The sequence below is a fragment of the Oryzias melastigma genome, linkage group LG11, assembly GCF_002922805.2.
Source record: "Oryzias melastigma strain HK-1 linkage group LG11, ASM292280v2, whole genome shotgun sequence".
NCBI lineage: Eukaryota > Metazoa > Chordata > Actinopteri > Beloniformes > Adrianichthyidae > Oryzias > Oryzias melastigma.
In genome coordinates this window covers 3,162,743-3,174,897 of record NC_050522.1, presented here as the reverse complement: position 1 = coordinate 3,174,897, position 12,155 = coordinate 3,162,743, and the positions used below count along the sequence as shown (strand labels likewise).

Here is a 12,155-nt window from a genome sequence, read left to right as displayed (position 1 = left end):
TTATGTTACAGCCTTTTATTGTTAAAAAAGTTTATCTCAATACAATGTTACAAAATAAAGTATTTCTGATGAAAACTATTAATTTTGCTGTTCTTGTTTTCATAATTAATGTAAAACTGCTAAATCCCGCTGTCCAAAAACACCCTTTATCGGTGTGTGTGGAGACAGCTGACCTGTTCAGGGTGTGCCCCGCCTTCACACCACAGTTGCTGGATTTGCTCTGAAGCCCAGTGACCCTGAAAAGGATTCTACGGGTTCTGAATATGGATGTATGGACATTGAGTTATGCTACATGGAAAACTGTTTCACTGTTTGTTCTTCAATTATGAAAACATGGTCAGTTCCAAAGAATTGATGACTTTCGATTATTGGAGAGACCAGGTGACCCTTACAAATGTTTAAACTTAGTAGCAGAAAAACATGTTTTTAAAAAAACATTTGAATTGGGAAACACTGATCTGGATCAAGTTTCATCTTTGGTTTACTGTGGTTTCAACAGCAGGACATGCAGAGGAAAGACAAATGTCGAAAAAGAGGAGTGTGTGGTTTAGCACGTGACCCAAGTGTGGTTAGCTAAAACACGGCAGTGAAAAAACACTTTGCATTGATCTGTGAAGGAATTTCACTGCAGGCTGGATCACTAACGCCATCTGTTTGTTTGCTGCACAGAGGAACGTCTCCATTTGAGTCATATGTTGCTCATTCTAAAGACGTGCTGGATCTTCCCAGCAGACCGGAAACCTTCTAGATCCCAAAGCCTTTCTGGTGATGGGATCTGACCGCAGTCTTCTGCTGACGCACCTCGAGGTGTCTCCCAAACGTCTGTCACACCTCAGAGCTGCATGTTAGGACTTTCTGAGGCACTTTAACTTCAAGTAAGATTTCTCTGCTTTGGATCACTCTGTTTCTGTGGCTCCTGTGATGCCGTGGTGAGTCATCATCAGTGGTTGAGATAGGCTCCAGCAACCCCCTTTTCCAAAAGAGGTTCACCAGATGTAAAAAATTAATGCACGGGTCAGCTGAGGACGAAACATTTTCTCAAGGTTTGCTGGGTTTTATTTCATCAGATGTTACAGTGAAGTTCTGGTTTTTGACTTGTGCTAAGCCCTTTGTCCTTAGTGTGCCATTTCCCCGTGCAGGGTCACGGGGTCACTGGAGCCTATCCCAGCCACTGAAAGGCAAACATGGGATTCATCCTGGACGGTGTGTTAATTTATGCAGGGCTCAACACAGTTCCTTTCTGTAAAATGAAATATCTTTAGGAGAAGTTCAATTGTTTATCAATATTTGCTCTAAAGTTTAACTTCCCAAAAATGTTTTTATTGTTACTTTTTGTTTAATTGAATGTGTTCTCTGGAGTTGTGGAATTTCAGTTATAGCGATGTATCTAATTGTTTCTGCAGATTTTCAGCATCTACAGCTTTAGGGTAAACTTGGAGTCCAGAGATGAACTTTTTAGACAAAACATCAAAACTCACTAGACGGTTGAAACTCAGATGTTCACAGAGTATTATTTTATAAAAGCATCACAACACAGATTACTATTTTTGGAACTTTATAAACTAAGTTTTATCTCAGTCTGTTTTTTTTTTAAGTGAAGTTTCTTTACTCAGAATTTAAATATTTTTCTTTTATTTGTGTGAATCGATGAAACGATGGAGAGCTAAAGTTATTCAGTTTTTTTTTAGCAGAATAAGATTCCGTTTTGTTGCCAAGATTTTTTTTCTGGCTTTGAGAATTCATTTAGCATTTCACTTGTCAGTTGAAATATGCATTTTGGTTATTTTATATATGCTTGCTTCTCTTGCTGGACCTTGGTGCAAACGTCAAAGGTTAAAAATGTGAGGAGCTTTCATGGAGTTTTGTGAAAAATGTAACAATGGAAACAAGAGGCATCACTTTGCCCAAATGAAACTGCAACTTAAGGAAGATAAACACAAATGCACAAATGATAGGTTAGACACGATCAGTGAAATGAGTCTTTGAGACAGACAGAACTTTACTTCAGCTGCCACTAAAAGATTAAAGATTTAATAAAAGATTGTTTCATCGGTTCAGAAAGTTCCATCAGAGCAGCAAGAATTCAGACTTTTCTCTCTGAGGGTATTTTCAGACTGGAAAAGTCTGTGTTTGGTCTGCACTCTGACTGCCGTCAACTGGACATTTGTGTTTCACAGCAAAGCTTGTAATCAAAGGCATGTGACTATTACGAAGGCAAGGCAAAGCATGAGAGAAAGACTGTCGGAAGTCCTGCACTTTGTATTCCTTGTTTAGATAGTTCACTTATTCAAACTTCATATTTCACTGATCAATTTAGAACGTCTGCATCAACATCAGGTTCAACAGTTTTTACTGGTGGAGGAGATGACGGCTGTGAGCTGATCAGTGTTTATGACATAGATTGTCGGGAAACCAGTGAGAAGAACTGTGTAAAAGTTGTTTTAATGAGCCTGAGTTGATCCCAGCACATTTCAAATGACTTCCTGTGTCTCATCGTTACTCCAACTGTCTCTGCAGCTCTTTGATTTCTTTGTTCCTGGTCTGCTTACATCTCATCCAGTTGTTCCACTCCGAGCACTGAACCCCTTCAGTCTGATTAGAAACAAAATGAAAACATCTCAAAAGATGGATCAGAGAGCAGTTCCTGGTCCCGGACCAGGGTCTGCTTGAGTGTATTCAGACTGAAAATGTGTTCCGGATTATCGGAGGGAAACAAACTCTGGTTCACTTTGAGCAAACTAAATGTCTCTGTAATCCCTTGATGTAAAATTACTGCGAAATATCAACAGCTTTTACGGTAGTTTTCCTTGAACAAAGTATCATACTGTGAGCTGCAGTGCAAACTGGAAGAAGCTCTTACTGTATTAGAGTATTACTATAAACAACAGAGCATTATGGGAAAAAAAGAAGTCTATGTTGTTATTTAATAATCAACTTCTCGAGAATGTTCTGGAAACGTTTGATCTGTCTCAGAGGGTCATGTCAGTTTAGTAGCTACAAAGTCTATTTTGTTGGGTTTTCTATTGGAAATACCGAAATGCATTATGGGAGTTAAAGTTTGAAATGTGTTGCTCCATGAGATGCGTATGTCCAGGCATGACAAGTTGCATTCCTCATGATCTGAGACTGTCATTAAGATAACCTATAGAATGTAAGAGTACTTGCAGTCCTGCAGCATGTAGGACACAAATGGGTGTGATCGTATGAATTCCACTGTTGTTTTAGGGATAATAACCCCTCCCACCTTAGAGACTCAGACTGTATACATAATAGAATGAGGCAAATGAGAGAGCTGCATAACAGTTGACTGCACTCTTTCAGTGATGTATTGTAGGATACTTAGGACTGGGTTAATAAAATAAATTAAACAATCTGAATTGATCTAAGCTTAATAGATCAATAATTGATCCATAAAAGTAGAGACTGATCTAACCCATATGCTAAAGTACACTATGGGATTTCCCATGGGATGCCGAATGCTAAGGCTCGGTCGACCAAAACATACATGAACACCTTTATAAACTCACAGGCATGAATTTTCCAAAACTCTTTTCCAAATTATTTTAAGGAAACATTTTAAAGTAACCATTTGTGGTCTAAAGCACAGTTTTTTCTCATTCTCCCTTTGATTCCCACCTTTCCTCTGGTGGAAGGTTGGTGGTGCCAGTGTTCAGCAGCGGAGCCACCACCAGTGCGTGAATGTGTCTATGACTGTAAAGCACTTTGGGTCTTCGAGGAAGGTAGAAAACCGCTATACAAGTATTCACCATTTGAGTACATCTAAGACATGAAAAAGGACTTTAAAAACCAAAATCAGGTAGAAGTGATTCTGATCAGGCTTCAAAAGACTGTAAAACCATTAGCAGACTCACAAAAAGTGTGTGAAATGACAAAAGTTCGCAGGAAAACTTTATTAGGTTCCAAAACATAGACAGGGACCTTCCAAATGAAAGAATCTTTAACTGTGTTTTCAGTCTGGTTCAGATGTGCAGTTTCCTAAATCAGATCAAATCAAGCTGTCTTGTTTGCAGAACATAACCGACCGTATGCTTGAGTGGGAAGATGGGAGGCCAGATGGGAAATGCCAAAATCGATATTTAAGAATTCAAACACAGAACTTATCTGGAATGGATAAATAAATAAACACTTGTTTTGAATCACAGTGTACACCAAAAATACAAACTTTTCTTTTTAAGAGGCAGTTCTGGCATTGGGTGCCAGTGATGGTGGGCGTTTGTGATTCTGGTGCTGAATGCTGGTGGAAAGGATCTGTGGGAGAGGAGAGATGGCCACTACAAGCCATTATTTCACAGCCTACAAACTGAATTCTGTAAACATTCCTGCTCTAATTCCTGAAGAAACTGTAGGAAAAAGATGGAAATGCTCTCACAGTAACATCATTTACGGCGCGTCTGAGAATTTAAGTGGCTGAAACCTGTTGTTTGCTACACAGGTTCATTTTCAGAAGTGTTTGCTGTGAGTCAGCAGCTCCTGGTCTAAAGAGAAAGTGTAATTAAGCTAAAAGCTTCACTGGCTTCCCCCACGACTCTTTTCCAATCCCTCCTCCAGCCCCCTTTACCTCACTGGAAACTTCAGACTAATTGGACCCCCTCCCGCTGTAATCTTTGAGCCCAAATAAGATTAATGAGGAGTCGCAATGTTGCGGCGTGCTTCTGTTGGCAGCACTCTTGCTGGGATTTCTTGCTTGGTCATGTTTGCAAACAAAAGCTGATGTTGGGCTTTTTGAGGAAAGGCCATCGGTCCCCCACTTTCCAAGCACTTAAGCAGAGCATTGCAGCCCTTAACCCTGCTGTCTCCTGTCTCCTCAGGCTACGGTCATGCGGCACCAGGAACCGACGCGGGGAAGGCCTTCTGCATGTTCTACGCCGTGCTGGGCATCCCGCTGACCCTCGTCATGTTCCAGAGTCTGGGCGAGAGGATGAACACTTTTGTCAAGTACCTCCTGAAACGCATTAAGAAGTGCTGCGGCATGAGCATCACCGACGTGTCCATGGAGAACATGGTGACAGTAGGCTTCTTCTCCTGCATTGGCACGCTCTGCATCGGGGCGGCAGCCTTTTCCCATTATGAGGACTGGAGTTTCTTCCAGTCGTACTACTACTGTTTCATCACCTTAACAACTATAGGCTTTGGGGACTTTGTGGCTCTCCAGAAGAACCGGGCCCTCCAGAAGAAGCCCTTGTATGTGGCCTTTAGCTTTATGTACATCCTGGTGGGCCTGACGGTCATTGGGGCCTTCCTCAATCTGGTGGTGCTCCGCTTCCTGACTATGAACAGTGAGGACGAGCGGCGGGACGCTGAGGAGCGGGCATCGCTCGCCGGCAATCGGAACAGTATGATCATCCACATCCAGGACGAAACATTGCAGCGGGGTCGACGGCGGCGCGAGCCGTTCAGGGCGGAGGTGACTGACCTGCAGTCGGTCTGCTCTTGCCTGCACTACCACTCGCATGACTTCGGCAGCTCCTCGGGAGGGCCCGGGGGCCTGGGCTGTGCCTTCTCCCATCAGAACTCCCTCAGCTCCCAGCTGAACCCCCATCAGTACTTTCATTCGGTCTCCTACAGGATCGAGGAGATCTCACCCAGCACCTTGAAAAACAGCTTCTTCCCTTCGCCCATCAGCTCGGTGTCTCCGGGTCTTCACAGCTTCACGGATAACCATCAGCTCATGAGGAGGAGGAAGTCTGTATAGACCCAGAACTGCCGGGACAAATACGTCTCCTCTTTTCTACACAACCTTCCGATGCTGCTCCCCTTCAGATCTCCTCTCAGCACTTTGTTTCCCACTTGGGTTGTATTTAATATCAGTGTTTCTGGGAACCAAGCAGAAAGCTGCAGAAGTGGACATGATGCGATTTAAAGCATGAAGCATGGATATCTATTTTTGAAAAAGAAAAAAACTTGACAGGAACTTCCTTGTTACAGATTTAAGGTAGAAAACCAACAGCTTTGGTTGAAGATGCACACTGTTGAAATACTATTTTTCAAAGGGAGAATGCTTGTTTCACCTTAACTTGAAGATAATCATTACTTTTATTATTCCATTGCCTCACTGCAAATAGAGAGTTTAAAATAAAATGAAGCATCAGGTATTGTTTTCTCAAAGCAATCATATATTTTAATGCTTTCACCTCACTTTAAGCCAAATTCTTGTTGCCAATATTAGCATGTGAATTAGACGTCATTTACTAGTACGCCATGGTTTTGTGACTTTGTTTCGTCCACTCTCAGAGCAGGTGTGTGATATGCATCTATTTGTCTTTGAATCAAAGGATCATGCTGCTGTTATAATTATTTCCTTTACATGCTCAAAGGTCAGACATGTCTGCAAACATGACATGACCCACCAGTATTTTTCATTTAAGTTCCAGCTGTATTCTTTCCCCTCTGCTCATGGTTTTATAGCGTCTTCATTGTCACACTTCCTGTTTCAGAGCTCAAAAGCTAGGAGCCGTCACCAGGGGGCAGTGCAGGCATCAGCACTCATGGCTGCATCCTTCATAAGATTAACACAAGTTTGAGCAACTAAGTTGGTTCCTTTTGGCCTGTTTTTGTTGTTTGGCTTGTGTCACATCACCATCATATTTGGCTGAAGATATTTGCAGAAAAAAAAGATGCCATCCACCTTCAAAAACTGCTGACTCTCCTTTGGGGTCGCTGGAACAACCCGGCTGCTGCAGGGTGAGGGTGGGATGCAGGTCAGATCAGGACTGATGTTCTGAAATAAATTAATGAAAAATAAACCCACAAACAAACCTCTTTTCTGCAGCTTTCAGCCCAATTGACCCATAGTTAAGCCAAATTGATATATAATCCTGTTTCAGTTCTTTTTCAGCATAGGAATGTGTAAAGTCTCAATAGAAACGTTAAACTTAAATCTGGATCCCACCTAGCGTAGCAGCAGATCAGCTGGGATGTGTTTCACATAGACCCAGGAGCTGCAAAAATTTTGCTCTGGGATACAACGAAACTTTAAAAAAATAACATTATTAATTTAATCACATGACCTAATTAAAAAAAAAATGAAGTCCCAGAATCCAAAGAAACTTGTTTCTGTTTTTTTTTTTTTTATCAGATCCAAACTGATCCCAAAGGTAGATGAAGTTGTGCTGAATGACGTCCAGTTTCTTTAGAAAATACTTGGATGATCAGTCATGTATGGCCGGAACTTGGTCTTCGGGCTGGTCTTCCTGAAATGTGCACAAAATACTGACTGAAAGAGAGACTGCGGCCTGCAGTTCAGGTAATGACAGAGAGTTCAAAATAAATGTCTGATGAAAGGAAAGACGGTTTGTTTATAGTTGTGTCTATTTTTTAAAATTTAAACATAAAGCCAATGAGGAAAACAGCCAAAAACTCAAAATCAAACCAGCAGTGGTGTGTGAGGACAAACCTGTGGAGAGATTATTGCATTCCATAGCGCATGCTCAAAAAGCCACAGTCGTATGGGGGGCGGGAGGGGGATGCATGTTGCCATGCCCCAACGCCCCCCAGCGCTCAGAGGACCCGATCTGGAGTCCGCTGCCAACCCCAGCTCAGATCCACCAATAAGGAGAGCTGCTGGTGATGACGGAGAAGCATTTTGACCTAAAATGAGGACTGATGGCTTCTAGATGCACTTTGGAGCCATCAGAGAGGCGTGTGATAAACTGACCAGCGCTGACCCAGACGGCGAGAGCTCACATGAGCATCAGAAAACGTAATACAACAAGATGATCCATTCTCCTTTTTGTAAGAAACTAAACTGGAACAGAAATGTTTAAAAGAAATGGAAAGTGCATGAACTTTCATATGGAATATCATAAGTATTCAATAATGGTTAACTATCTTCATGGCAAATTATGCAGATTGCTTTACAGCCATATTCCTTTTGTACTGAATTCAAATCCACAGGATCCACTTAGACCCTGATGCAGACCTGAGCACCACAGGGAGGTTAGGGAACTGATTTTCTGCTAGCACATCTGACCAGCTGTGAGTGTTGATCACTTCAGGTTCTGTTTCTGATCTAAACCTCTCACTTCATCCACAAAAGAGCTACGCTTCATTTAAATCCTAATCTTTATAGTCTGTGAAGACTCCATGTCCATTTCCCAGTCAGTTTTTGTTGTTGTTCTTACCAAACTCCGCCTTTGTGGAAGATTTCCCCAGCTTAGTGACATGCTGCATGTTCTTCCTTTTTAAAGACCTTAGAAACATGTTCTGCTTAGTTGAGAATGATGCACAGAAACGACAGTGCTAAATGGTGAAAGGCTATAATTCCCTGCATTCAACACAAAAGTGGCAGTATTGCAGTCTAAGATGAAACCTAAAGTCAGTATTACAATACAGAGACGTATCTTACATTTCCTGTATTATATGTTTATAATGGCCTTTGGAATAAAAAGCCTTTTTCTGGCTGAAATGCATTTTATTTTTAATCGCTAGCAAATGTGCCTTGAGAAAAGCGACGGTTGGCTGCGGCTGGGTCTATGCTGGAATCTTGGAGCAGTTGTCATTCAGATGTGATCTGATACAAAAGTAACCAGATAGTTTACAGTCATTTCTGAGCACACGTGTAACAACAGCTGCCCCAAAGGTTCCCACGTAGAGACCGAAACAAAGACCAAAACCTTTTCACATTTGCAGTTTTATTCTACTCCCATCTTATGAACTCATCTCAGTGCTAAAGTGAAGCCTGCAGATTTTCTAAAACTGCTGTTTTTTGGAGAATTTCGTTCTGACAATGGGAGAGCCTCCCTGTTCCTTCTGGAATGAAGCACAACGGTCATTAGGTTTTTAGATGCTTTCATTGTTTCCAAATCTGTTTCCTGAAAGTGAATCCTTTCTTTGGCTAATATAAATCACAGACACCGCTCGCTTCAGGCTAGATTTCTTTGAACACTTGTTGTGTGCGGATAAAGAAGCGTCTGGCAGCAGTGGTTGCTTTGCTTCGTGCTCCAGTTCAGTGAACCGTGCTGATGTCGGCTGCAGAGGCGGACCAGAGCTCGGTTCTGTGGATGGCAGAACACGGTTGTTTCACACACTGGAAACAGCAAAAGTGGAGAACAGAGGATTTGCAACCATTCGATGTGCTTGTTCTCCTCTAAAAACCTTTGACAGCTAACAGTTGATTTATTTGCATTGTGATGCAGAACAGTGGAATGCAATGGCTGTGCTCACAGGTTACTGTGAAAAGATGGAAACAATCCCGGAACAGCAAATAAATCTGCTGACTTTCTGCTAAAACACAGCTTCAGACACTTGATGGTTGTCATGGAAACGCACCCATCGGCTATGCTGATGTTTGGATGCAGCAATCTGATGTGATGGTAAACAACCAGCAGAGCAGTAAACCTCCAAACAAAAACCTAGTTTCTCTGAGTTTTTCACTGAAAGAAAAGTTTCAGTCTGCAGAAAGGAGTGCATAAGACCACCTGCAGGATTCATCTTTTACACAAGTATAAACATACATTCAATCTATTTATGAGTTTTCATTAAATAACATGATTTAATATTAATCTGTATGATCTCATCCTTAATTCAAACATTTTGATTTTCTGTTATCCACCAGATTTTCTCTATCAATGTGTTGATTTATGAGGTTTTTCCACTGTTCATTGTTTGAAAAGTTTAATTTTGCTCTCCTGAAACCCGTTTGGGTCTAGCCATGCGCTTCCATGACAGATCAGCAAAAAAATCTGTTAAATCCTTTCTTTCTGTGTCCCCCACTCCCACCCCCAGGGAAGGAAGGATCCAGAAGTGAAAGAAAACATTTCTAGTCTAACTTTCCCCCTGTTGTTCCCTGATCGTTTACACATGCACAAATATTACGTCACTTCCTCTCTGAGGCAAACATTGCGACAGTTATTTTATTTGATTTACATTTACTCTTGTAATCTGTATATTTTTTATATGTTTGTTGTTCCAAGATTGTAAACTGTGTAATTCATCATCAAAAAAGAGCTTCCTCTGACTGGATTACAGCACTAACAAATAAAAGAACCTCATCTAAATGCAACACTGCATAATCCAGTATTTTTGTCACTACAAACAATCAACAATACATGATAGAATGACCTCCACGCAGCTAGGAGCCATTCTTCTGATCGCTTTCATTTTTCAAATGTTGGGAACAGGTAAAGAGGAGAAGTGAGTGTGTTTTACTCTGAGATCTGACGTTTTAGCCGTTAATAAAGTGTCTGTGGTTACGGAGATACTAAAGTGTCAGTATGTGACGATGTATCATCGTACCTCAGGCAGTAGACTGCCATCAAACAAAGCAGAAGAAGAAAACTTTTGTAATCCTCTTGCAGTTTTTAGCAGGATAGTCCTCATCCTTACCATTACTTTTTTTCTTTTTCTTCAATTTTAAAGTAAACTTTTTCATTATTATAAATGTTTTTATTATGAAATACATTTGAAGAGGTTATTATTGTTATTAACATCTGAAGACCTACTCTGACTGTAAAAGGCTTTAGTGTCTGACGTAATATTCTAGCATGTGTAAATCAATCAGGTAGCTGTTACAGATCAGGGTGCAACACCCACTTCCTGCTTTTGTCTCCACTTCTACATTCTGTCTTCACTTCCTGTTCTGACACTGCTTCCTGTTTCGCGCCACTTTTCTCCTTCAGAATCTGCTGGAATGATCGTGGGAACAATTGAAACGTTACAGTAAATCAGAGAACATAAACACTGAAACTTTGGTGTTAAAGGGTTAAATGTGAAGCTTTTCAAAAAACGTATTAGATAGAAAAAAAAATTCTACAAGTTGCTAGAGATCTGTTTTCAGCTAAGATGTCAGCCGTAGACCCCCCATCCCTGAATGTTAAAGGAGCAGCAGGCCGAGTGTTGCAGGACGTGTTTCAGTTTATTTTGCAGCGTTTTTGCAACTTCCAGGTCTGCAGTTTGCAGAGTTTATCTCTCTGTCAGCGGCGCCATGTTCTCCTTCAACATGGACACAGACACATATTGCACTATGTTCCATCGTCTACAATATTCTAACAAGGTTGAGTTCCATTCAGACTTTTATAAAACTCATTTTCTTGACCGCTTTGTCCCTTTCGGGGTCGCGGGGGTGCCGGAGTATAACCCGGCTACTGATGGGCGAATTCTATGAAACTGTTTTTTTTTTTCTTGCAATAGCTTCTTCTGCAGGTTTGATGAACAAATGAGAGCTGGAGTCAGCCTTGCCTCCCTGTGTGTACAGTACCTCCCCTCACAAATGCCACTCTTTTCCATCATGCAGACGACAGACTGTGAAGACACGTCCAGGATAAAGACTGAACGGAAAACGTTGCATTTGTATGTTCTCCTTTGGTTCTCCTCTCTGGATCAGTGTGTGCATGATGTGGTGTGGATGACTTACTGGGCTGAGCAGCCCGGGCCCGTGACACACTTGAATAAAACTGGTGATCCTCCCTCTGAAACCCTCTGTCTTGTTGTAAATGAATAATTTTTACTACTAAGACTACTCTGCGATTCAGAGCAGCGTGTATTTCTAAAAAGGCTCCTGTTATTTCACTGCACATTCATTCAAATGTCCTAAAGTTGAGCCTCAGGTCAGTTTGTTTGGTCTAAATTTATGTGAATTCAACTACTGGAAGAGATCAAACAAAACCATGAATACAATCAACTGCACATGAAGAGATCATTCTGTAGAACAGGAAACGAACATACAGAGGACCGCCCATCTGACAGGTACACACATCTTACAGTAGGTGTTGAAAACATTTAAAGGGTACTAAACAGGGAAGTTGGAGGCAGACTCCCCCTACAGCTGAAATGTCAAAATCCAGTCAGAGGGGCGGGGCTAGGGAACAGGACTGTTCTCATTACTGGAGCTTCAGATCATTACGTCAGACTCCTGAAATGACTGGGACTTAAATGGTTTGACCAATCATGAAAATCAACTGTAACACCTCATTTCAACCTATAGGGGGCAGCACACCAACGTTTTTTGACTATATATATTTTCAAGAATTCAACAAGTTTATTTTAATTTATCAAATATTTGGCAATGACCAACAGACAGAACTCTTAAAGCCGCATTTATAGAGGTAAACAGACAAAAAAAAATTGAGTTAGGGTTTGGTCATCCCTTTAAGATCTCTGGATCTGACACACATAAATGCAGCTCGTGTGTGTTTGTG

General features: G+C 41.4%; 1 protein-coding gene across 1 annotated transcript in view; it reads left to right on the top strand.

The window, feature by feature from the left end:
* Window positions 1–11,437, top strand: part of kcnk9 (potassium channel, subfamily K, member 9) — an 83,015-nt gene extending 71,578 nt beyond the window's left edge. The window contains exon 2 of the mRNA XM_024257882.2: window positions 4,830–11,437. Coding sequence (XP_024113650.2) covers window positions 4,830–5,713 — 884 coding nt within the window. The 3' untranslated portion in view covers window positions 5,714–11,437. The remainder of the gene's footprint in view (window positions 1–4,829) is intronic.
* Window positions 11,438–12,155: the final 718 nt, after the last annotated feature.